The sequence below is a fragment of the Bradysia coprophila genome, unplaced genomic scaffold (assembly GCF_014529535.1).
Source record: "Bradysia coprophila strain Holo2 unplaced genomic scaffold, BU_Bcop_v1 contig_211, whole genome shotgun sequence".
NCBI lineage: Eukaryota > Metazoa > Arthropoda > Insecta > Diptera > Sciaridae > Bradysia > Bradysia coprophila.
Genome location: NW_023503474.1, coordinates 133587 through 160767, shown reverse-complemented (window position 1 = coordinate 160767; position 27181 = coordinate 133587). Strand labels below are relative to the sequence as shown.

The 27181-nt window shown below is 36.8% G+C and overlaps 1 protein-coding gene across 1 annotated transcript; it reads right to left on the bottom strand.

Moving 5' to 3' along the window:
- LOC119075459 lies at nucleotides 1–27181 on the bottom strand. Its single transcript, XM_037181903.1, has 6 exons — nucleotides 27154–27181; nucleotides 25792–27070; nucleotides 479–930; nucleotides 259–424; nucleotides 70–189; nucleotides 1–20 (listed from the first exon to the last, which is right to left on the bottom strand). The coding sequence occupies exons 1-6, from the start codon at nucleotides 27157–27159 to the stop codon at nucleotides 1–3; spliced, it is 2043 nt and encodes a 680-aa protein (XP_037037798.1). The 5' UTR covers nucleotides 27160–27181.

The following is a 27181-nucleotide window of genomic DNA, read 5'->3' as shown; positions in this document are numbered from 1 at the left end:
TTAATTCTTCGTCATAATCGCTGTAGGATGCGTCGGCCACCCTATTAACCGAACTATAAGATCCGCTACCATATGAACCATGTGCAATTTGACTAGGTACATGTCTTGTTACCATCACCCAGCTTTCCTCCGATTGCTTGTCGTTTCTCACGTCAGTGGCAATAAAGGAAGTGTATCTGGACGCAATTCCTACAAAAACGAGGAAAAAGTTATCGAACCTCGTGCAGAAAGCGAATTGCTCGATTTAAACATGAGTACCGTTCTGACATGCAATTTCTATGATTTCGTTTTTCAAGATCTTCTCTGCTTCCGAATGTTCGGATTGCAATGCAGAAACTTCCATTTCCAGCTCACGAATCAGTTTTATCGCTGCAAGACGATGAAGTAAATTTCCATTTCCGTCGAGATTATTGGAAGGAGAATGCTTCAAGGTGTTTTTTGTTAGTATTTCAAAGACACTCTCTCTCCATGGTCTTACCTTTATTCGCAAAGTAAGTGGCCCATCAGGTGTGTGCGCCGTAATAAGCACCGATTTCGGACCACCATTTTTGAAAATTCCAAATACCAACAACTGTGACCCGTCAAATATTGGACGAACTTTCTTGGGTGATTGTTTGATCCCCGAAAGGCGCGATTCTGAGGTCACTGCTTCAGTCTCGATTGGTTTGTTGTAGCCGATTAAAGTTCTAGCTGTATTCAGCTCTGGAACATCATCTGTAGCCGATTCATTCCACTTTATTGTGACATTAAACAGTGACGGTTGCAATGCATTTTTCAGTTGATTGATAACCTTCTTATCCATGCTTTCGTTATAATCTACAAAAACCGCTGTTCCACCACCAGCTGTGGCAACTCCTTCAACCAAATAATGTAATGCGGATGCACCGAGACCAAGTGTAAACACTCGTACTTTATGTGCGTTAGCCTTAACTATTCCGAGCACCCTCTCCGTGTTAAAAATCTGTTACCATAGCCGAGTTATAAGCCGAGTTGTATTGCCAGGATGGGAATGGGTCGCGAGAATTCTACCATCCCCAAATAGTGCTACCATGTCCACCATTCAGGATACAAAACCACAGTCCTTGAAAACCCAGAAAACGGCAATGCCAAATGCAGTCATTCTGTGATACTTAAGTTGGTTAAAATTGTAGATCTTCAACATTGAGATGATTGTAGAACCTGCCTATTTTGAAAAACAACTCTTCAAGCTACGGGTAAGCCGCGTAGACCGATCAATATATGGTTTCTTGGGATCATACGGAAGGTAAAACTTTTTTCTTCTCCTAACACTGCTCCTAATCATCCATTAGTAACATGCAATTTTCGAAAATCGTGCGTTTTCATCGGTTTTCGTGTTTTGCAACTCTGAATCGTCCGGAATCGTGTGACAACCATACAAAATGTTTGTCAAGGATCAGCAAAGATTCAAACGGAAGAAGGCCAAATCATCTTCTTTTAGGGTTTTGTTGACTCATGCCCAAGTTATTATAGTGGTATAGGGGGGAGGTAATGTTTAATCATATATGCGGTGACACGATAGTTCGACACATAGGCCACCTCTTCCTTTCATTACTCTGTACCGTACTACACCTGCCTCCTGCTGTGAACGGCATAGTGAACGGACGTGTTTATACGTCGCTCTCTGAAAGTGTTTCTTTTGTGCTTCTTTGTGTAAATAGATTTGTGATTTTGTCTAAATTTGTGCTGCTTTTTGATGCTTTCGATGTTTCTTGGCTAATTATGTGTGGTCAAATAGTGAAATAATTTAAAATTTACTGACAAAATCAAAATCGTTTGCTCGTGAACCATTTTTTCTTTGATCAATATGTACGGCTTGTACAATTCTATTGTTCTCTTTTGTTAACGGACATGTGCTTATGAACAGCGATGATTTTGTTTGGATTTACAATGAAATTTCTGGTACAATTGTTGTACAATCGTTCGAAAGAACTCTTCGCCGTATGGCTCTATGTCGGGACTCTTAATGAACCTGATTCTAATGATCCACGGATCTCTTGCCTGATGGCTCATGATATAATTGAATGGCATCTATTTTTTTGTCAGCAAATTTATTCTTTTAGTAGCAAAATTATTTATTTCATCAGCAAATTTATTCTTTTTTTCTGCAAATTTTTTTTTTAGCAGCAAATTTAATCTTTTTTATCAGCAAATTTAGTGTTTTGTATCAGCAAAATTAGTCTTATTTTCAGCAAACTTATTAGTACTCGAACAGCATCTTTATTGCTTTCTGAGCAGCAATATTACTGACTTTAAGCAGCAAAAATAATTCTTTTGCAGCAAATCCCTGGCAGCAAATTTATTACTTTGTAGTCAGCAAATTTATTGTTTTGTAATATGCACTTTTAATGCCTTCGAACAGCAAAATTAATACCTCGAAGTTATTGCTTTTTGTCAGCAAATTTATTAGTGTTTCAATTGCAAATTTATTTTTTTATAAGTAGGAAAATTACTATCTTCAATCAGCATATGTCCCGCAGTAGGACATATAAAATTATATCACTAACACCACTAACACGAAAACGTCAACTCAACAAGCGACGAAAAGTAGAACTTTCCGTTGCCTTTATTGCGAAAAACGTTGTACACAACTCGGTGATAGATCTTTTAGGCACACGATGTGTATTGTCACGCTCGACCTGCGGTATCGAGTGACAATCTACACACCTAGTGCCTAAAAAAGCATTTATCCCTCGATTTGAATGAGGCTTCGTAATTTGCACACCTTTCATAATAATTTCACTTTAACTAAGTTTACGGATCGCTCGGCGTGTTAAAACGCTCTTTATGGGCAATGAATTACACAGACTAATTATTAGACGATGCGAGAGAAAAAAAATTAACTCCTAAGTTACCGACACCGTTCCGGCGCCCGGCTCGCATTGCGGCCCTCCGCTTCGCTCCGGGGCAATGGACCGGATCGCTCGGCGTGTTAAAACGCTTTTTAAGTGCAATGAAAATTGGTATCCATTTCGTAAAAAGAAATGAATTGTCCGTGTAGTGTCAATAACTATTTACGTTGACGTAAGACGTGAAATAGTAATTTCTGCAGCTCGTTGCGAAAAGTGGTAGTTTGTGTCACTAGATGTAATGTTATCAAACGTGCGAAGCGAGCGAAGCATGTGACAAAAACTACCACTTTCACAACGAGTTGCATACAACGTTTTCTGCAACCAGCTGCGAAAAATGAACTTTTGAAAATTGTTACACTGCGATTATATATCTCAATAGCCGAATGGTTAGAGGTGTTGCTCGATAAGCATTGGGTTTTGTAGTCCATTTCACCACTAGTGACGAAAAGCATATATGAAAATCCATTTCACCAAAAATAGATAAAAAATAGCTAAAATAAACAATTAATTTTGCTTATGACAAGAAATAAATCTGCTGACAAAAGTAGAATAAATTTGCTCTTAAAAATCAATAGAATTGCTGTTAAAAAATAGCTAAACTAAACAATTAATTTTGCTGATGACGAATAAATAAATTTGTTGACAAAAGTATTAACTTTGCTGATAGAAATAAATAAATTTGCTGCTAAAAAATAGCTAAAAAAATATTTAATTTTGCAGATTGCAAAAAAATAAATGTGCTGACAAAATAAGATTAAATTTGCTGCTTCAAAAAAATAAATTTGCAGACGAAGAATTAAATTTGGTCACAATAGCAATAAATTTGCTGAACTAAAAGAATAAATTTGCTGATAAAAAAAATAATTTTGCTGCAAAAAAAGAATAATTTTGCTGACAAAAAAAGATTTCCCATAATTGAATGTGTAAACTATCTAATTGTTATTTACAGCTGTAGCGGTACTTGGACTTCTTTTGAGCAAAACTAAGTTAAAATTCATATTGAACAGTGAATTTGTTTTGTAAGGAAAATTTCCATTGGAAATGCAGAATGATATTTTTATCGGTACAAACGGTACAGACGTATACGCTTTGTACAAGACTTTTTGTTCTTTTTCATATTCAGACATGTAATGCTCGTTGATATCGTTTCCTTAAAAATTTCACTGCTGTTTCTGTCACTTTCATCATTAAATAGATGAAGTAATGTGTTGACAAAAACATACTCAGGCAGAGCCTGAGGAAATAGATCTTTGCAATCGGAGGACATTCCGAGCTACACCGTTAGTTTGGGATAGTCCCATACAACAGCGAATGTCTAACCTTACCCCAAAGCCAGTACAATGGGCCCAAACGGAGGCCCCCGTGCGTGATCTACGCTAGTAGAGCGGCTTACTTTAATAAAAAAAAATACCTACCTCGATTTTTTCAACACGTCCCGTGAGAGGATGCGCTACCGTTGATATCATTTCAACAGATAATTCATGTTTGGCCTTAACTTCAACCAGAGAAATGTTAACGGCAACTCACACTCCAACTCTCAGAATCATTTCTATGACTTCAACTGTAGCTGCGAAAAAATACGCCAAAGGCGTGGGGTAATTTGGCACACGGTGCTAAAACAACGCATTTTTCAACTACGTAAAAGGTGAACTCACACACAAATTTTCGATACCAAAATTTTGTAAAACAGGTCATTAAGTCCATGACATGGCTAAAAAGCATTTGCAGCAATAAACTTGCGTGTGCGAGTTCACCTTTTACGTAGTTTAAAAGTGCATTCTTTTTGCACCATGTGCCAGATTACCCGATACCTCCATCTTTCTGTTGGTTTTTTTTACGGCGGCGCCATCACTTCACCTCTTAAGAGTATTATTCTGGATGAGTAGATTCTATTTCACTTTTTCTTTCAAAAGTACCGCATGAAGCATGGGTTGCGGCTGTTTAATTGTCACAAGTCATAGATTCAATGTTAATGTGTAAACGAGTTAAGATTCTAAGTCATGACAAGTTGTACAATGCAATATGAGGCTCATATTATGAGCTTCAGTGGAAAGTTTTGCGTTTCAGTGGAACGATTACACAGTGGTAGAGTAACATTTGAGGATTTCGTTAAGTCAGATAGATTGAAGCATTTAAGTGTATTTGTATGGCGCTTTTAGGGCAGGTCGTTTCATTCCACTTACAGATTTTAAATGATGACCGTTTGTATGAGTACACAATGGCAATAACAACAAGAGGATTGCCATTGATGGAGAGATTCAATAAAATTGCTCTGGAGATCATGCAATACGGACTATATTTAGATTAACTACAGTACCTCAACTGCTTGAAGAGCGTTGGTAAAACATATGACGCCCGAAAAAATATATCAATTACGTCATACGTGCGATTGCAGTTATATGACACGTATTTTTACTTTGCAATTGGAAACCGAATGCGAAAGTTAGTTACCTATCGAATAGGTGTTGAGAAATTTCGCGCCGTGTCATTCAGAATAACCCACAAAGTGACATTTTCCTTATACAAAATGTGTCATTTTGTCAACTATTGTGAATGACGCGGCGCGAAATTCCTAGCAGCCATCGAATATCCTGCGTCGGAAGTATTCACGCCGTAAGTGCGGTCGAAATTCAAAATGGAACGTGCGGAGGTCTTTCTAACGTAGCGTCATTTTCATACAATGAAGCGTTGAAATGTACTTTTAGGTTCAATTTTTCATCGAATCGTTCATTTAAAATTCAAATTTTAGGCACACTTACGACGTGAATTACTAATCGAACACAGATTGCAAACGGCAACATAAGCTGTTAGTCGTTAGAATTCTTGGATCATCTTGCGGTTACGGTACTTTCAGACGTAACCCCACTTTAGTTTCGTTTCAAATGTCACGTTATTCACATCATTAAGATGAGTTACGAAAGTTGCAGTTTTGCTTTTTTTAAGCTCAGAACATATTTGATAGTTTTTAGAGTTAAAAAAATCATCGATGTTCCCAGTCAATGAAATGTTTTCTGGTTATGATATTTTGGCGCAAAATTTGAATATTCAAATTTTGTGTCAAAATACCATGCACTGAAAATCTCCTAATTGTGTGGGAGCGTCGATGACTTTCGAAACTCTGATAAATCTAAAATTGTGTTTTCTAAAATGATAAGAGATGGCGCTGCGCCATCACAGCCGGAAACATGAGACGTACGGCTTTCGATGCATGTAAAATCTTTTATTGCTTTTATTGTGAGTAACACAAAATTTGTCACCTCAATGAGGTGGCCTCATGTAATGAATTACTTTCGCAGCATCCGATATAATCTACTATTCCAAGTAATTTCGACAATGAAAACAATTGTACTCGCAAACCAACTATAGCAAATAAAAATGGGAAAACCCAAACTATTGTCAGTGTTGTGGCCGTCACTTTGGGTGCTTAAACGTTGCTGATTCGTTTTTACAATTTTCATTTCGAATCGGGCAAAATTTTCCCGTTCCCATTGATCGTATAAGCCAGCACATTGAATGGCAAGAACGATTTCGTTTAAGCGTTCCCAAAATACAAATCGATTATCTATTGGATACGAGAGAAAGAGATGGCCAACCGGGATATGAGTATTGTGATAGCCTCTAATGTTCAACCGTTTTTGAGTGTCTGTCAACAGCCTTGCAGTTGTCGAACTAGCTATAAATGCAATTCTGTTGTATAGACCTATGTCATTCGCCAGATCGTACTCGTCAATCACTACAATCGTATCATTCCAATTTTCAAAATTTGTTTGACTTTGCAGCGCACTTTCCACCACTTCTTCCCAACTTCCCCACGTAAAAATAGGAAACTTGGACCTGGAAACCATTTGAATCAAAAAACAGGTTCGCAATTCAAGTCAACCCTTCACACCATGTGTACAAACCTGTAGATCTCTTCAATGCTGTTTATTTGGTGCTCATAGACGGGCCGTGTCAGAAAGCTCTGCAAAATTGATAGGATGCCATTTGCAAAGACAATCCCTGCAAACGTTAGCGGAACAATGAGATAGCATTCGATCAGGGTCAGGCGCTGATAACTTATGGATGTGTTATCGTTGATTACAAGGCTCAGCACATCGGTGACGCTTTGAAAGAATCGAATCTTTTTCTGTTTGATGAAGCGAGATATTGTTAGTAGGAGCATCAACACAGCGACTGTAATCAACAAGTAGGCAAAAAATTTGTCGGATGTGAAAGATAGCAGATAGGCCGTAAAATCTGAATAAGGCAAAGACAGTGGAACTACAATGACTTGAGGTAGCATTGCTAAAGGATACACTCGAGTGTCACAATCGTAACTGATCGCCGGAATGACATTAATTCCATTCTCAAAAGGATCTGAATCCAGATCCATGTGACTCCTCCTGATTTCCATATAAAGTTCCTCGATATCGAAAGAAGTCGGCCAAAGTATTGAACTACCATGGTCGCCGCCAAATCGTTCCACTGTTAGTCGTTTGTATTTCGATATTTTATTGGTAAAAAAGTTGTCCGGCGCAGAACTGGTCAGATTGACCATCGTTACCGGCCCGAACGGATCGAAAGTGAAAATGTTTAAACTTTGATGGAACCGAATGGTTGCAAAAATGTCCACAATGAGATTCAGTTTGCACCATTCAAACAATTCCTGCAAATCGTCCATCGACGCAAACACCGGGAAAAATATTCCAATTTTGGTCTTGATCTGACGATCTTGAAGTATCTCTAATCGTTCCCGCAAACGAGACGTCTGGTTAAATTTACTGGAAGCCAGAGCGACAATGACAAACGTATTTTTACTCTCAACACTCCACTCGCCAAAATTTGCTTGGAGTGAGTACATACTTCGGGGCGTTAATTCGGTCCTACTTATAAATGGATTAATGTCCACATCCGTGTCTATCCAAAAAATGTTGTGGTCAAAATGGAAAAAGCCGTTTAATTGGCCGATTAGAATCATCTCCTGATGAGCACTGCTAACCGGGGTCAAAGTGCACAACACTGTCAAGATCAAGATTGTTTGCAAGAACATTTTTCTTTGTAACGCAATGAAAGTTTGCTGGCGGTCGATACTATTGCGAGTCAATTCTGTTAAAACTTTGTAGGTCAAATGTGGTCAGTGTTCACTACTTCCCCATCCAATATTACTGAAATGAATGAAATGACAAATGTATTGGGTCAATACTCTCTCTAGCAACCTAACCACATTTGACGTGAGTGAACCGGTATGTTGAATTTACATCTTGTATGTATTGCCCTGTAAATTTCTCAAAACAGGCCATGTTAATTACAGTCTATACCCAGTTATTTAGTCCACGGTTCTGAAAGAACAGGTTAAGACACTTTCAGTTTGATCACGACGGCTGTGGCATAAAAATTTTCCTGTGGCGCCAAATAGATTTGGTGAGTGTTTTAACCAAGGTTCTGAAAGAACAGGTTGAGACAATTCTGAGTTGAACACGAAGGTAGTGACACACAAATTTTGACAATGTAGACAGGTTTTGTTAAACACGCTCATTACAGATTGTGTGAAATGTCAACTTGAAAACTTGCGACGTAGCCTTTACATTTTACTTGTAAAATTAGAAAACAGTGTATGATTCTACAAGGAAAGAAATACGGTGGTATTTTGACAGACAGCGTCAAAACGAAGTTTGTTTGCTAGAGAGTGTATTGAATGGGACATATTGGTTGGGTCATTATGTTCAATAAACCGAAATTTAATCAATACTGTGTGATTCAACTTGCTAATTACCCAACACCTTTCACATGTTTATTAGAAATTAACAATTAATTAGATGAATGGGCTGTGCTTTCAGTCACAATCAATATTCCATCATAAAAGTAAGTAGGAAAATGAGAGTTGGAGAAACTCCTCACAGAGTTGGGGTAGTTGTTGGCAAGGTTGTGGTTTCAATTGGTAAAGCGAGAGAATCCAGTTCAGGGAGACATCGACTTACATAGAAAAGAAGATACTTTTGTGTGGAGAGTGCACATCGAGGGAAAGACACTTTAGATGATTAACATGATTAATCAGATGCAAGATGTGAAGTTGGTTACTCGATAACAAAATAACTACAGAAATTTATAATCGATCGAAGCGTTCCGTGGCCACTTCTCATCAAGGTATATAAACATACTGAAGGTAACGCAAACCCTCGGGGCACTGCGTTGCTTAGTATTGAGTTTTGCATGTGCATGTTTGAATTACACTTGTGTCCAACATTATATTCACCGGAAAGTAGGGGTCCGTTTGTTCTTGCGGATGAGCGTTACCTTCAGTATGTTTGTTTACCTTGCTTCTCATTTCCCATTGTACATTCCAAAACCATAGAGGTAGGTGGTGATTATATTCGGGAAATTCACGCTAAATAGGGAAGTAGCTTTAGTAGCAGGAGGAATGCCTGAGCTTCTCTAAAGAAAATGTCGATTCCACAGCACAGCAAATCCCCATTTCAGCCCGTAAGTGCGCATCAGAAATTGAATTAAATTTACTTCCTTTCAGTAACTGTTCTTACGCACAGCGAAGTATCGAATTTCTTTTGTTCTAAATGTGATATTTGAAATAAAACAAAAGAATTGCGATACGTACGTCGCTGTGCAAAGCTACGCTTATATGAGAATGGGACGATTTACCGCTGCGTTAGAGAGACCGTGGAACACTTCTATTTTGAATATGCAGCGCTCTTACAACGTGAAGACATATTTGTAGACAATAAAATTTTGTTATCATTCATTCCAATAAAACAGACCAGAACGAATGAATGTGAGATGCGGAAATTGGGGGAAAGTTCAAGGAAATAAGATGTGAGTTATGGAAACAGGCAACAGGGGCGCGAGTGTCGGACTCTCACCACACTTTTATAGACTGGCACCCCAGTGTCGCTTTTCCATGGCTTCACTTTACGAGATCTTAAAACGTGCAAGATTCACTTTAGAATATGAATTTCGCACTGCAATACATATGATGCGAGATTCCCTACACTCGAACGAAAATACCGACTACACAACATGTTCATTATATGATACTCGTCAACTTAACCTTTCATTCAGGTCACAGACTGAGACTCACAGTTCATTGACGTTTAACTTCGTTCGTGCAGTATTGAATGGACTCAGTGTTCGATATTTTTCGACATGTCTGTTTGATAAAACCTCATCGCTTGATGAAATTCAATATACTTTGACATAAGCCGATGCCGCTATATTTCAACCTCTGATATGACAGAACATATGTCATAGCGCATGTTCTTGTTGGTGACCATTCGCTTGTAAACAACTGAATCTACCACGCATTTTGTAACTCGTCAAATTTTACCAAATTGCTACCGGGCCGGTTCTTCGTTTTGTAATTAAAAGAAAAATTGCGATGAACGTGCAACAACAGCTCAATCGCATCGGAGCTAAATCATCAGCTCTAGGAAACGTAGATCAGGTCAGATATAAAAGTCCTTTCGTTCCTCACCATTATGATGCTAAATCAATTATATTTCGAATTGCAGATGAGAGGCGTGCTGCCTAATGAAATGAAGCACAAAACCGGAACGTGTCTCCTCGATTTGAACGATTATTGTCTTCTCGAAATATTTTCAAGCGGTTCACTGTCAGTAATGGACCTGGTCACCCTTGCAGACACTTGTGTCCGCTTCAAACAACTAATCCAGTGCTTGTTCCCGAAGGAATTCAGCATTTCAAGCTCAAACTTTTTCAGCTACACCTTCGAATGGAAGAACAGTTCAAAGTCTGTGAATGAGCATGATGCCGAACTAATTCTGAAGCATTTCGGGTCGAACCTGTGCCAACTTTCACTACGCGAGAAGAAGGCTGCCGTGAAAAAGATATCAAAATATTGTGGGGACGTTACGTTAAGACGCCTCGACATTTACGGTATGAAAAGTATTCAAGGCGTTTGTCTACAACTGAAGTCGATCTTTCAAGAACGGCTGCTGGGACTGTCTCTGCGTTATTGTAACCTCAAGGACTTCACATCCCCACAAATCAACTGCAATTCATTGATTGAACTGGAAATTGGCAATTCAAGGGGTTGCGAAGCAATCCTCAAGAATAATTTCCCGAGTCTGGAACGGTTCAAATTCCTCTACCATGCAACGTGGAATATAAACGACGACAATACTACCGCTGTATCGCAGTTTATCAGCCGCCACAAACGCATACAAATTCTCAGTTTGTGTGGAGGGTCCGTATACTGCAGCACCGAGCTCGTAGACGCAATCGGCAACAGTTGCGCAGAATTGGAGGAATTGACGTTAAGAAATTTGAGGAGACCACAGACTTCATTCGATGTTTTCAATCGGCTGGGTGTGTCAAGGTTAAGACATGTAGACGTTGACATTTACTCTCAAAACTACAATCAGATCATGGCACTTTTGCTATCATCAACGTCGTTGCAAACGGTGAAGCTGTTCAATGACGAGCTACTTCCAGTTCCAGTTACTGATATTCTATCGCGCCTATATAAGGTACGTGCGTTTTGATTCCACTGATGGTATGCCATGAACTAAGCTAACTCAACTTTGTCCATGACCATCATCACCTCTGTTGTAATATGTGCGCTGCCGATCTTCTCATCATAATAACTAGGGAAAATGTGAAAAAAAATTGAATTTGTTTGGGTGGTGAAGCCTCAGTACAAGAAAGATTTTACTCAAAAATTTTAAATTTGTCGGACCAGAGAAATGATAACAGATGGCGCTTCTGCCTCAGCAAACAGAGGCCTATTGTACTGAGGCTAACTGAGTCCGTTGGTATCAAAAGTAGGTCTATTCCACCTGTCAAAGTGACGTTTTAAACGTAAAACATAAGAAATCTTTTAAGTAGTCAGTAATTTCGTTGATTTTTCTTAAATTGTTTTTAAAAAAATAAGTAAAAATTAACGAAATTACCGACCGTTTAATAGAGTTTCTAATGTTTGACGTTTAAAACGTCACTTTGACAGATGAAATAGACCTACTTTTGATCACAACGGACTCAACTGTAGATTTGGATTTAGAATCGAAAAGATGTTTACTGCGGCAATAAATAAAGACGAAAATTGATTTGAAACTTTTAAATAAACATTTTTTTCATTTTTTATCATAACTTGAACTTGGCTTGGACAACGGCAGTCACAGAGAACGGACGTGTTTATGCGTTGCTCTCTAAAAGTGTTTCTTTTGTGTGGCTGTGTGTGAATTCATTTTCGATTTTGTCTAATTTCTGTGCCAACTTTTACGGCTTTGGTGTTTTTATTTTGCTGTAATGGTTAAATGGTGAAATTATTTTAAAGGTTTTATTAACGAAGTCAAAGTGTTGTTCTCGTAGGTCATTTTCTCTTTGATCAATAAAGTCGTTCTCGCCTCATTGTGCGATATCAACAATTGTGTTATTTTCTTTGTTATTTAACATGTGCTTCGTGGCGTCGGTGTACGGATTAACAATCGACTCTACCAGAAGCTAATGCTAAATTACGTGCTCGATTAATGTACGAAAATGACACATTGCCGTATGGCATCTGGCAGTCAATTTTAGTGCAGGTAAGGTACAAACGCCTCGGGTTCTCATTTGACACCCCAAAACCACATAGCAAATTTTTACAAATTTGCTGTGGTACAATCCCAAGATACAGAAACTATCTTGTACTCCAAAATGACCGCGAGGTTTAACAGATCTATTGATTGATACGTTGTATGGATGTCAAGGGATATGACGAAATACGAATCATTCAAACGCTACAACCTGCAACGCCAGAACGAGTTCAGTCACATGGTGGCATGGCGATTTATACGAAGAGGCAACTCATGGCCTATGGTGATTAGACACTTGCTATTACCTAAAACTAATAGCCGTAACCGTAACAAAGTCGGAAATATCAAAAAACCCAACATTCGCTTTCTCCATAAAAGAAACCATATCGACATAATGTCAATAGTAGAAAGAGCTACAACATGACAATGTTGATAGCGCCATCTTTGGGGAAATGTACAGGTCAATTAGTGATGGTTGTGGTATTTGCATACCACCCACGGCTTGAAGAATTCACAACGTATGGGACGTTAACACACGGTCGATTTGTGAACAATCTAAGTCGGGAGAGATATGATGTAAAATCACAGTCCATATGATCAAGAGACTTGTACAATAGCACAACAGGCCCATCTGAGGCTTAGGTGCTGGGCTTACACCCTCCCATCTAATCTAATCTAATCTAATCATAACTTGAAAAAGTTTCATTCAGCCATCCGAAGAACCATCTCATTCCAACGAGTTTAATATGTCGCATCGAAATAAATCGCTTGAAATATTTTCCGGTCACCTTTCAGGTTCCCGATTGTTGGTTCGCTTTGTATGTTTCTTGTCTCACCTTTCTTCATTTTCTGTATCCCAACAAATTCATCAAGAGAACGAATGTAATTTACCATCCACAGTCGAGATACAAATTTTGTCTGGCGCCCGAACCCGGATTTATTCATTTCAGTGAGAAATTAATCGCGAAAAAAAACAACCAACAGAACGTAACGAGCGTGTAGGACTTTTTGACAAAATTCTTTTAATTATTCATCTTCTTTTGCCAGTTTTTCTGTTTCTTCAGATTTGTTCGGTGAGCATATTGTGTGTGAGCACATAAAATGCTGAGACTACACTATGTGTGGTGGTATATATGTGTTCACATACCTGCTGGTAGGTATACCAAAGTGTGTACAAATAAAATCGAATGCTAATGAATTGACAGGATTGATTTATTGAGACGCTTAATATCTCTGAGTTATCTTCTTTAGTTTTTTTTCTCATTTTTTTTCATTTTTTTTTTACTTAGCGGATATCCCATTGTCGACGGAAATTTAAAGACAAACAAATTATTTATTTTGTTGCAATAATGAAAGCCGGTTTGCATTGAATGTTCATCGAAAATCACAGCCCAAATTTTGATATTCACACTAACGCGAAGGAAACTAATGCAACGCAGTGCGTTGACTAATTGCATAGTAAAACTAGGTCCCACCTGTTGCGTGGGTCACATCCCTTGACTGTTTGCCTGAGCTTTTCAATAGTATTTTTTATGGAAAAGGCTCGCTGCACACGGTGCAAATAGTCACTTTATAATACTTTGGCTATTTGAACACGGTGCAAATAGTCTCTTTATAATACAGTTTCTATTTGCACCGTGTGCAAATAGCCAAAGTATTATAAAGTGACTATTTGCACACTGAAGAGCTTGGCACCAGAAACTGTATTTATTTCACGGAAACCGAATATTGTCAATTTTAGTAACTTATATTATTCAAACAGTTTCATATTACATATATTTTGGTAAGAAAATTGTTAAGAAAAAGCCATAAATGAAAAAATAATAATTCGGCCAGCCAACTGAAAAGGCTGCAAGAAAATTTACAACGATTGAAAAAAAAAATTACAAGTGAATCAGCTTGCAAGTATCTTTCGATAAATTATTTTGTTTTCAATTTCAATCGATAAATAGTTAACGTTACGAAAATGTTTCGGAAAAGATTGATGCCTCCTATTACAAAATCTACCCAGTATATTTTCTTTTACAAAATGTAACAATGAAGAGTCTTACTCCTTCTACAAAATACTACGATAAAGAAGTGATATGTCCTTTTACAAAATGTACCAATGAAGAGTCTTACTCCTTCTACAAAATACTACGATAAAGGAGTGATATTTCCTTTTACAAAATTCTTCGAAAGACAATATTAACAAAGTGAGTGAAGCTTACTTTTAGTGTGCAAATAGCATCAACCTATTTTTATTGGCAATGATTAATTGATTTATTTTAATGAAATGTAATTTTGTGTGTTGATGGCCACAAAAACGCATTTAGAAGAAGAACTACTAGAATCTTCGAAACTTTGTATATAAAATGCCCCGGTAAAAAATGATGTATGTTTTCAATAAAATTTAAATTTGTGTGAATTGCGGCCCAAAATCAAATAACAAGACTCCAGATCGTCTTAACAACGAGTAGAATAGGCTTCTTTTGAGAAGTACTCCCAGATGGTTGAACCGATACCACCCATTTTCGCAAGGTTCTGAAAGAACAGGTTAAGACACTGCTGAGTTGATCACTAAGGCGGTGACACGCAAAACAGACTCATTACAGATTGTTTGAAATGTAAACATGATAAAATCAAACTGTAATGAATGTGTTCAACAAAATGTATCTATTTGTCGAAATGACACATGTTTTCAATGAAACTTAAACTCATGTGATTTGCGGCCCTCGCTTCGCTCTCGCGCTCGCCGCAAACTTTACACTCATTAATTTTTGTTCTATTTATTCGGTTTTGCTTACAAAGCACATAACATATACTATTGAAATTGATACAAAAATTCTGTTAGCAACATCAGCTTGTTCGTTAGACCAACATAATCAATCTAAGAAACTAACCTCAGGAATTAATTCCATTCTCCATCAAACATTTTTTTTAAATCGGTTGAGATTACTCCAGTTGTCGTGTCAACAGAAAACAGAAAAGGCTTCTTTCGAGAACTACCATCAGATGGTTTTGAACCAATGCCACCCATTTTCGAACTTGACCTGAAGATTTCAATACTACGTAGATTAAATTATTTTTTTGAAAATCGGTTGAGATTTACTCAAGCTATAGTGTTAACAAAGGACACAAACCTTTAACATTTAACGTTTTTTCATCACATTTCCATACATTTTTAATCATAGTGAACGTGTTACGTACGGTGTATTTTCTTTTGTAAAACCCATGACTTACAGTCAAGGGAATAACGACGCTTTGAATGCCTGACTTTAGCTATACATACAAAACGACGCGAAGAAGACCTAATTAAAATTTTACTTAATTTTGTCGCGACTTGGTTGTCAAATTTTTCTTTTGTTCTACTGTTGGCTTAGGTCTCTTTCGCGTCGATAAGGGTAGGTAGAGTTAAGTATGGTTTCCACTCAACAAAAAGTACTCCGTGTGAGAGCGATCAATTTCAAAAAAATCAATTTTACCTCTCACACAGAGTTTGTTTTTGATAAGTGGAAATCAAACCTTACTGTAGCTACATACAGCACTAGGTAAGTATAGTTAAAGTATCTGTATCTGCATATAGTGACGCGATGGAGAATTAATTTAAGAAACATCTGTGCTTTGCTGAAAAGCATACATTACAGCGATTTTTAAATACTGGATTTTAGTTTACTTTCAGCAGAATATACATTTGGTTGTAGCAGTTTGACCGGCTCTGAGAAACGTGAGCAGTTTATGAAAATTTCGTTAAACTGCTCACTATAGTAATGCAAAGTAGACCTAATTCAAACTTTGCTTTTGTTCTTCAGTCGTCGTTTTAGGTTTCATTCGCGTCGATAAGGGTAACTAGAGTTACTTTAGCTACATGTAGCAATGTGAAGGAGACCTAATTCAAATTTTTCTTTTGTTCTTCTGTCGTTTTAGGTTTTTTTTTGTTGCTTCAATAAGGGTAGCTAGATCTGCACATAATGACGCGAATTAGACCAAATTCAAATTCTCCTTTTGTTTTTTCTGTCGTTTTAGGTCTTCACGTCGTAACGGATAGATGTAGAGTTACTGTAGCTACATATGATCACTTTCACGTCGCTACGGATAGCTGTATAGTTACTGTACCTGCATATAGCAATGCGAAGGAGACCTAATCCAAATTTTCTATTTTTCTTCTAACAAGTTTGACAGAATAACAAAAGATTGATTTGAATTAGCTGTCTTGTCTTTCGCTTCGCTACAAGAAAAGTAAATGTTTAATGCTTGTGGAGGCTCAGGCCACCAGCCGACTTCTCATACGTGAGGTTCATTGAGTGCACACATTTCAATGCACGTACTCGTTCTTATGAAACTCAACCTGGCAATTTAACGAGTACAAACTACACTCTACTAGATATACATACATTGTCGGTCGATGTCCTTGTCGCATCATATTCAAATGGAGTGCATCTATCAATTACGCTCGCAATTACTTCAATGCCGCCAGATGTTTATTTACTGGAGAAGCATACACACATCCATTCATCCATTATACAATCTGATGCTGTTATTGAGTGCTTGTTATTTATTGCCTTTGCTATTTCAGCAAATTAACGTCAAATTATTCAATTTGTCTGTGAAAGATTAATGATGTACACAAAATGTTGGGGCCTCTGTGTGAATTTATGTTTATTCATCGATATATCGTCAATGAATGTGTCGATCAACATTTTTGGAATTTTTTTTTTCACTTAAAATATTTCGCGTGGAGAATAATTTCGTCTCAAGCACAATCCTCACGGTTCAATTTGGGTTAAGTTTATGCAAAGAATTTCTGACTTGTATGGGCTCTCATCGGTGTCCGGCTCTCTACTTTTAATAAGTGATGCTACATTGAAATGATGTCTGCTGACTCATACCGATGGTCAAAATTTGAAATACGAAGTGTGTGATTGTAATTGCCAAGAAACGTGTAGTAGTCATCCCATTTATCAGTAAATCCCTAATAGTTCCCTTAACTATGATGCCACAAAGAAATCATCGATAATTTGCAGAAGGATGCTAAGATAACTGCTGGGACGCCATTTCGACGGATAGATATAAAATCTGGACCTTTTCCATATATAACGAATGAAATGCCAATAATGGCTGACTATTTGCAAAATTGGTCGGTTGCTTACAAAATAATTAATTTTTGACTACGATGATTCGAGAAACGGAATCGGTGTCAAAATTAACATAACGGCGTCCCAGCCGTCATCTTAGCATCTCTCTGATAATTTTCCACGTCAAAGATAAGGAAGTTCTTTGTATAACTCAATCATAGACTGATTTGACGAAGAACTTTTAATTCATAATGTTTAGATTTTGGGAAATGAGCGCAAATGTTTCCAAATGACAATTTATATTTCAGTAGTTAGATCGGAACATCAAGTTTGAATTCAAACAGATTTGCTATGAAAATCGAATTTGCGTCGAGTTTTCTCTCACATTTTGTTCATTCCACAAAGTCAACTGCTCCAACATAAGGCTACAAACTTTGAAGAGCATTGGACATTATACTCATACACGCTAGAGTCTGCACTAGACGGAAATAGCTTAGAAACTTTTTCCTTTCTACTTTTCAACCCACACATAGAATCCACCTGAAACCTGACATAATACAGTTTGTTCATGTCATTTTTACATAGTTTTAGATATGTCAGAGTTTTAAATGTACCCAGTCAATGAAGTTCTTCCCAAATTATGAATTTTTGGCGCAAAATTTAAAATTTCTATCGCGAATTCAAATATTGCGCAATTTGGGAAGAACTTAATTGACTGGGTACATTAAAAACTCTGACATATCGACAATCTTTAGAAACTGTGTAAAAATGAAATGAACAAACTGTATGCGGTGGATTTTGTGGATTGATAATATGCTGTGTTTTAGCGAAGGACTCTGCTTAAATTGAATGTTTCGAAAGAAATTGATTAAATGGCTTCAAAGTTGATGAATTTTCCAGGACACTCCTTCAAAAAAAGGTTCTTCCATGAAATATCGGTAATGAGCCATACTTTCCAGAAGACAGAAGAGAAGAAATTTGTCAAAAAATATTGGATTTTCGGAGGTATTGGACTTTGAAGGTTTTCATATGAATTGCTATTCCGATCGGAAAACCCAATTTCCGTGAAAATTTTTTTGTCCATAACTTCTCGTTGCAAACGATTACATGAGTACTAGGCTATAATATTTACTCGAAGTTACTGCATGCATGCATGCGCGATTGCGCGCGTGTATTATGTATAGTGTATTGTGGACAGAGTGTAAAAAAGTGGAACTTTTGGAATTTAAGAAAACCACTCAAAGACATGAATTTGTTGCTAATGCTGAAAACAAACGAGGCATTCAAAACATGTTCCATGGTCCTTGTTTTCATGACGAAATTGTCTCAACTGTCAAATAAAGTTAAAAATTTCTCTATCGAAAATTACGATTGCTGCATTTGTCAATGAAAACTAGGACCAAAACACGTTTTCAATGTCTCGTTTGTTTTCAGCATAACTACTTTGAGATGAGTAAATTTTCGCAGTCATTTCGACCGCATTCTGGTTCTACCTTCTCAGTGGAAAACCCTTTTCGCTGTTTTTGAACTATCAATTGACGAAAATAAAATCTGTTGAAACCAAGGGTTACAAAACACGTTACTTCGAACTACTCGCTGAAATTGTGCAAAGACGTTTCTCTCCAATAAATAATTTGATGCAAACATCGTAAATCCTAATCTTTGATATTTCAGCGGAATCGTCCGAAACGACAAACAAAAATTTATTGCTTCCTCAAAATCAAAAATCTTTTTTTAAATATCACCCGCTGTTGATAGGTAGATTTCGACTTAAGATTTTTGGGCAAAACTTTGTTGTTTTTTTTCGCGCAACAAAAAACCTATCAATAGAACACAAAAGAATTGAATTTTAATGAGCTTCCGAGGTAATTAGTGGGAAAAAAAAGATTAGTAAAATTTAATCGATCCAAGGATTATGCATGGCACAAGCCTAAAAATGGACTCTCGGTAACACCTCTCTGTTATCGATGTTTACGATTGATTTATGATGGTTCTTTGCGTTTCTATTGAATTGTTTTCAAAATCTCTTAATCCATCCATATGACTAATCTTGTTGTTTATTGACTTTAAGGTTTGCGAGACATGTTTTTTTCGTTTGTCTAGCGGTTAAGATTATCGAAGATTCCCTTTGTTTTTTTTGGCCATACGTGACTAGACAGTGTTGTTATGTAGGTACTGTGGTAAATGTATTAGCAAACGGTGAGTTTATTAATTAACTTAATCTGTTGCTATAAATAAAACCATTATTGATGGACAGAGGTAATGTGATAGAGACACAGTTGTTTATCGCTTTGGTGTTCAGATGGTTTGTCTTTTGTTTAGGTTTTTTGTTGGTAAAATTCCATCTGGAAAAAAACTGTTGTTGATCGGAAGTAAAGTAGCGATCAGCAATTATATTAATAGACAGCTGATAAAACAGCATAAATTTAGCGTTTTTTATTTATAAATATTTAAAGTGAATAACAAGCGAAAAAGAGACATAACGATACTGAGGAAGAGACCGAAAATTACATTTTTTTGGTGACATCATTGTATTGACGATGTAAATGCGCTGAAAATTCAAAATTGTAAGGATGTAATTACCGCTACGTCAAATTGTCCCAATGGTTTCCATTCTCATGCGTTGCAATTCATTCCACTGTTCAAAATCAAATTCTGAGGAACAATTATATTACGGTGTCAGTTGAAAAATGTCAAGAATGCATGATGAGGCTGAAATGAAACAGCCTTTGTAAAGCTAAAAAGCTATCGCAAGACTAAAACGTTCTTGTGACAAAGTTTTCTCTGTAGTTGTTGTAATATTGTAATGATAAAAGTCTCTCTGTGGAGTCATCGACTTGAAAACTCATTCGAAAATGAAAAGCTTTTGTGGATTTAAAAACCGCAATTTCTAACAATTTAAGATTAGCCAGTGAAAAAGCTTCAGTCAACATAAAAAGCGTGTGAGAACATTAAAAGCTCCTGTGAACATCTGTGAACATCAGACGGTTCTGCGACCATCAAAAACTTCTGTTAGGATCTGTGACCATAGAAGCGTCAGTGAACATCAAAACGTATGTGAACATCAAAAGTTTCTGTGTGTATCAAACGGTTATGTGAACATTAAACGGATCTGTAAACATCAAAAGCTTCTGTGAACATCAAAAGCTCCTGTGAACATCAAAAGCTCCTGTGAACATCAAAAGCTTATGTAAATATCAAACGGTTCTGTAACTGTCAAAGTTTCTGTGAACATAAAAAGCTTATGTAAACATCAAAAGCTTATGAGAACATCAAAAGCTTATGTGAACATCAAAAGCTTTTGTAAACATCAAAGGGTTCTGTAACCATAAAAGCTTTGTAAACATAAAAAGCGTCTGTGAACATCAAAAGCTTCTGTGAACATCGAAAGTTTCTGTGAACATCAAAAGCTTATGTAAACATCAAACGGTTCTGCAAACATCAAACGGTTCTGTGACCATCAAAGCTACTGTGTACATAAAAAGCGTCTGTGATCATCAAAAGTTTCTGTATACATCAAAAGCTTATGTAAACATTAAACGGTTCTGCAAACGTCAAACGGTTCTGTGAACATCAAAGCTACTGTGTACATAAAAAGCGTCTGTGAACATCAAAAGCTTCTGTAAACATAAAAAACGTCTGTGAACATCAAAAGCTTCTGTGAACATCAAAAGCTTATGTAAACATCAAACGGTTCTGTGACCATCAAAGCTACTGTGTACATAAAAAGCATATGTTAATATCAAAAGCTTCTGTAACCATAAAGGCTTCTGTGAACATCAAAAGCTTATATGAACATCAAACGGTTCTGTAACCATAAAAGCTTCTGTAAACATAAAAAGTCACAGACATCAAAAGCTCCTGTGAACATCAAAAGCTTTTCTAAACATCAAACGGTTCTGTGACCTTAAACGCTTCTGTGAACATAAAAAGATTTTTGTGGGTTAAAAAATCGCATGTAAAGTTTAAAAAATTCTGGTTTCTCGTCCAGTTTTCGTATGGCTTGAATTGTATCAGCTCAAACAATGTATTTTGTCGACTTTTTTTGCTAATCTAAATCTCATTTTGTCTTTCACAAGAAGCCTATAATTGAAGAACCCGACCGCCGAGGCGACACTCTGTTTGCACACGTTTTACAATTATATCAAATTGGTTTAGTGTTCATTGAGACAGCGACATTTTATCAGACTCTAATCAAGTAAAAATGAGCAAAGTCAACAAATTAATTTGCATCTAATTCTGCAGTACACATGCTTCTACTTAAGCTTCATTAAAAGGCGTCCACACTCGTACAAATAAGTTGTAACAATTAGCACGAAGATGTTTCAAATTCAATCAATTTACGGTTTTGCGGTTGGTGTGTGTATATGCGTACTCATTTACATGAACGAAACACAACGCTATTTTTCACGATTGTCGATATACCGGTTCTGCCTTTATGTTGTCGACCTCAAGAGGTCGGTTCAAACACGTAAAGGTCGTCAAGGACGTTTTCGGAAGATGGTTTAAGAAAATACTAAAAATAATTTGCTGGCAATAATAGTGGAAACGTGTGTGCGCTTAAAACATTTAAAATAAATATTTTGTTGCTTTTTATGCGATTGTTCAGAGCTAATACTCTCCGGGCAATTAAAGTTTTATGTGGTCATTTTGTTGCAAATTTTATCACATCACACTCCTTAAAAAATTGCTAATTCCAGCAATTGCGAGTGGGATCAATGTCATTAGAGAAAATTAAATTTTCAATTTTAAATTTCAATAAACCGAGAACGTGTTCTGGACGAATTAAGTGTTAAGTTCATTTAGTTACATTGTCAACGACAGCAGTTTTGAGTTTTAAGCAGTAAATTCACGTAGTCGTTTCGTAGCGACGTCGTAGTCGCCATATTATCATTCCTCTGCATATAAGGTAGCGAAGAAATTTATTTTTCGACTTCCTGGGTTATGGGTCTCACTCCTCTCCCACTCCTTCACTCAAAATTCAAATGATTCAACAGGCTTGATTAGTACAACCGGAAATCAATGACAAACACGAAAACCATGACAAACAATCCTCCACGATTTTGATATAACGATCTCTTTAACTTTGTGGCTTTTGTACAGATTTATCGACGATGTTAGGATTATCGAAAAAGCAACTCCCAAACACAGAAGACAAGCACGAAAGGCAACGTCAAGACAGTAACAGAAAGCCACTAAACGCAAACTGCTGATTTTTGTATCGAAAAGAAACTTTTGGCCTCAGATTGCAATCGTGATCGTCATCAGTGGATCAGTGGATCAAATATGAACGCATTCGAACATGTAAATCGTCATAAAGATAGTTTTGACTTGTCTAACATAATTCTGATTGATAGGAATGAATCTTAGGGAATAACAATAGTAGACAAGACAGCGCTGGGAAACACACTCAACCTCATAAAATGCCGATTCCATTTACATCAATCAACTCTCGCCTCGTACATCACATCATCTTACCTTACCTTCCAAACTGCAAATCTCCGGTCTTGAATTGATCAAGGCCATTGCGAAGTACGGCGCCTTCAACTGTACTTAACTCTGTACAAACTCAAATAGCAAAAGCTATTAAATTATTAATCTTGCGTTGATTGACATCCTACTGTAATATGTACTAAAAAAGGCTCACAGGCCTTACTCATATTATGACATAAATAAATAAACTAAACTAAGCTTTCAAAAGAACCGCTTTTCAATTGAACCAACAACAGCTTTCAAACGATAGAGTTTTCCGACGTGACACTAGACTTTCAACAGATTAATCCTTCAGACAATATGTTCCTCCAGTGAAGAGGACGATCTCAACGAGGAAAATTCTTTTTGCCATTTTGAACTGCACGTTAATATCGCTTACGACAAAAGCTTTACTTCGGTTCCACTTTCACAGCGACGTATCGAATTTCTATTGTTCTATTGTTCTATATGATACTTAGTACAAAAGAAATTCGATACGGACGTTGCTGTGTGTAAGGTCAGTTAGACTGGTTAGACTTTTATTTTCGTTCAGACTTTCAAACGCCGCCATCGGTTGAGAAATGTGGATTTTAAAATTTATTTAGGTCGGCTATACAGTTTGTAGCCAACATCTCAAAAGCTACATAAATAAGCTGAAAATTCAGCGACCCATTTATATCTCACAATCTAATTCTATTGTGTTGTTACCATCAAAATGAAAAAGCTTAACTAACAAAGCTTTAAGCTCTTCGTTCAATTGTAATTGAATTTAAGTGACACTACAACTAAGGAAGTTATAATTACCTAACTGTAATATGTTGAACGTTGTAATACGTTAAAAATTTCACTTGCTAGAGTGGTGACGATTTTCGCATTCCATTCGGATCGAAAATAACACAAAAATGTAAAATGATTCATTTCTTATATAATGCAGAAAACACGACACTCTCAAATGGCCTTTGGTTAAGGTCGTTTTTATAGCTGATGGTTATTATACCGGTAGTTTGTTTTCAAACAAAATCTTACAAATTCAAAAACAAGCCAGATGAACGAACACATACACACACAAAAAAAAAACGGATTTCTCAGCTCTCATTTCTTTCCGAAGAAGAGTTGTTGTTGATGCTGACTTTTTTATCTTTGCTTCTTCATTTAATTCGTTTCATTCTTCGCCAACATTTTTATCGTGTAAATTCAATGTTAAGGCCATAACAGCACGAAAAATAATGTCAACATATTTTGAATGGTAAATTATTTTTTGGCGCCGACGAGACAGCGTAAAAAAATTCCAATCTTACCTTTTTACTTAACATCTTTCTACTAAGTTTTCCGTCGCGTCTCTCTCGTCGTGTTATTTGTTCTGAATAAAATTTTAATTTAAATATTTTTGCGCATTAAATAAACAAAAAAAAATTATTTCGATTTGTAAGAAATGATTGCTGAAAGCACGATCGTCGTTTCACCTATAATATGATCGATCGATAACGCATTGCATAGGTTTCCAATTTAAATTTTTCTATTGTTGGATGCAGTCCACAATTGACACGTTCAAGGGATGAAGGTTCATTGGATGAAGGTTCATTGGATGAAGGTTCAGCGGAACTGGCCGAAATTGGTAGACTTAGCATTCTCATAATTTATAATTAAGTTAATTCAATCACGTTAGCCTTTATTGAACATTGTTAGAACATTTATTCTGAATCTTTCATTCATAAAAGAAGAAGTTTTATTGTCTCGCTGCAGAAATAATATATCTAACAGGTTATGGGCCCAGTTTAGTAATAAAACTATGTAGAAATGGAATTGAACATCTTGTCGTTGACGAAATTAAATGGAAATAATTGATTCAACTGGTGTTACAAGATGGAAATGCTACCTATAGGAAGAGGCTATTGGAAAGTCTTCAAGGTAAATGTACATGATCCAGTTACCGAAGCATGGACTGAAAAAGATCAAAAAACACATTCATTGAAATATATTTTTCGGTTCATTTTTTCATCGACTCGTTCACTTGAAATTCAAATTTTAGGCACAACCAAGGAAGCATGGAACCAACGGAAGGAATTTCATTTAAAGAACACTGCAAACATTCGCAGTCGCGTTTCTGTTCTGCGAAAATTATTGACAAAGAAGTTGGAAGAAAATGGAGATTTGGTGGCCCATGTCAATGCAATGAATTAGTTGTTTGAAAAATTGTTGGCTCTCGGCGAAAAATTTAAACCTGAATTTATCCTTAGCACGACGTTAATTGGCTCGTTACCAGAGAGTTACAGTGCAAACTAGCTTCGAGTGTTGTTTGCTCAAAATTGATCAAAGAAAGAATTGAATTCTAAATCTACTCGTAAGGATGATATTATATGCTTCTTTTGTGAAAAGAAATGTCATTTCAAACAAAGTTGTGAGGAGTACAAAGAGTGGATGGAACGAAAGCAATCTTGAGGTGAAACAAATCGTTTTTAGAGAGAAAAAATCCAAAAGATGTCATGCTTGTGACGGTAATAGCGGTAATATCATCGCGATGTCAATGGTTTACAATGGTGCATAGATCTGCGCATTTGTGAATTTGTTATTTTAAAAAAATCGCCCGAATGATCGCTTTGCCATGAGCTGTCAACTTCTAGGACACTTAGTATTTGTATCCCAAAATGTTCGTCCAGTTAGAATTTCTTGTAAAAAGCCAAGTGTTGCGAAAAATAACAATTCCGCCAAGTGCGCTCTGTTTTTTTTTCCTTTGATCCTTTCAGTTTCGTTCACTTTCCCACTCGATTTTTGTCTTTCGAGACAGTAGAATCTACACGGTAGATGAATAATTGAAACAAATTTGTGGGCTCTTGATCGTCGTCTAGTTTATTTTTATCAATTTGACCTTCTTACCTCTATCACAATTCTCCGACAAGGTAAATCTATGCCTGCACTTCAATGTCAGCACATTCGGCCTTCGTTCAACAATTTTAACAATTCGATCAAAATCTCCTTCAGCCAGAACAAATTCGTCTCTATCCCAATAATCCTCAAATTCAAATTCTTCCAAATTTGTCAATTGACTTACTATGTTGATAAGATCGGCCCCAAATGCATTCCTTGGCGTGAATAGGGTAAGTTTTCGAATTTGAGCTAAGATTGACCATTGAATGCGTTCAAAGGAGTAATAATTCAAAGTCAATTCACGTAAATGCTGCTGTTGCGATAGAACATCGAACACACGAATGGGAATGGTGTTCACAAAAGTGATTTCTATTGTTTCCAACGACGTTGATGCTTGCAAAAGTGCAGAGATGTGATTGTAATTGTCAAAGGTAATGTCAACGTTAAGTTTCCTGAAGCTTGACAAATTTTTCTGATTTAAAACATCAAGTGACCTCTCCCTCTTCAAGCTTTGTAAAGTCAATTCCTCCAATTCCTCGCTGTTAAGGATTAAATCTAGAAGATCTTCGCTGAGGCATACCGACATTGAATCCAGATGAAGAACTCTTAGTTTATGGCGGCCGATAAACCTTGATACAACGCCAGTGACGTAGTAGCCATCACGACCCGGCCACATTGTATGATAACGTAATGTGAATCGTTTTAAATTCGGAAAATCATTGTTCAGAATTGCAATGCAACCGGTCGAGTCAACGATTTCCAATTCAATCAAAGAATCACAATTGAAATATGACGATGCGGCAAGGAGATGACAATCAATGATAGAAAGCGCCAGCAGTCGTTGAAACAATGATTTCAGTTGCAATCTGAGGCCTTCAACATATGTCATTCTGCGAATTTCGAGTCGCTTTAACGTGACGTCGCCACAATACTTTCCTACCAAATTCACAACGAATTGATTCCCCTCGCCTATTGAAAGCGTTGAAAGACAGTGTCCAAAATTTGCTAAAATTCGTTCGACATTGTGCTCACGATAAGATTTTGAATATTCCATACTCTTAAAAGTGCATCTCACTCTGAGACGATCTGATGAACGTGAAATGTCGAAATCCTTTGCGCACACACGCTGTGTTATTTGTTGGAAGCGTTTACAAGTCTCTGCCAAAGAGCACAGATCGATCGGAGTCAGAGAAGTGCATGAAAATATTTCGAGAAGACAATACTCATTCAAGTCGTTCAGCTTCGTTCCGGTTGTATTCGTCATTTCAATCGGTGTTATGGCGTCCGCCTAAAACACAAAATTTGTTTTATTTAGCATCATTAGCCTCTAAAGGACTTTGAAGCAGTCACGATTATTCTAACCCGATTCACCTCCATTAAAGCAGTTGATATTCCGTCG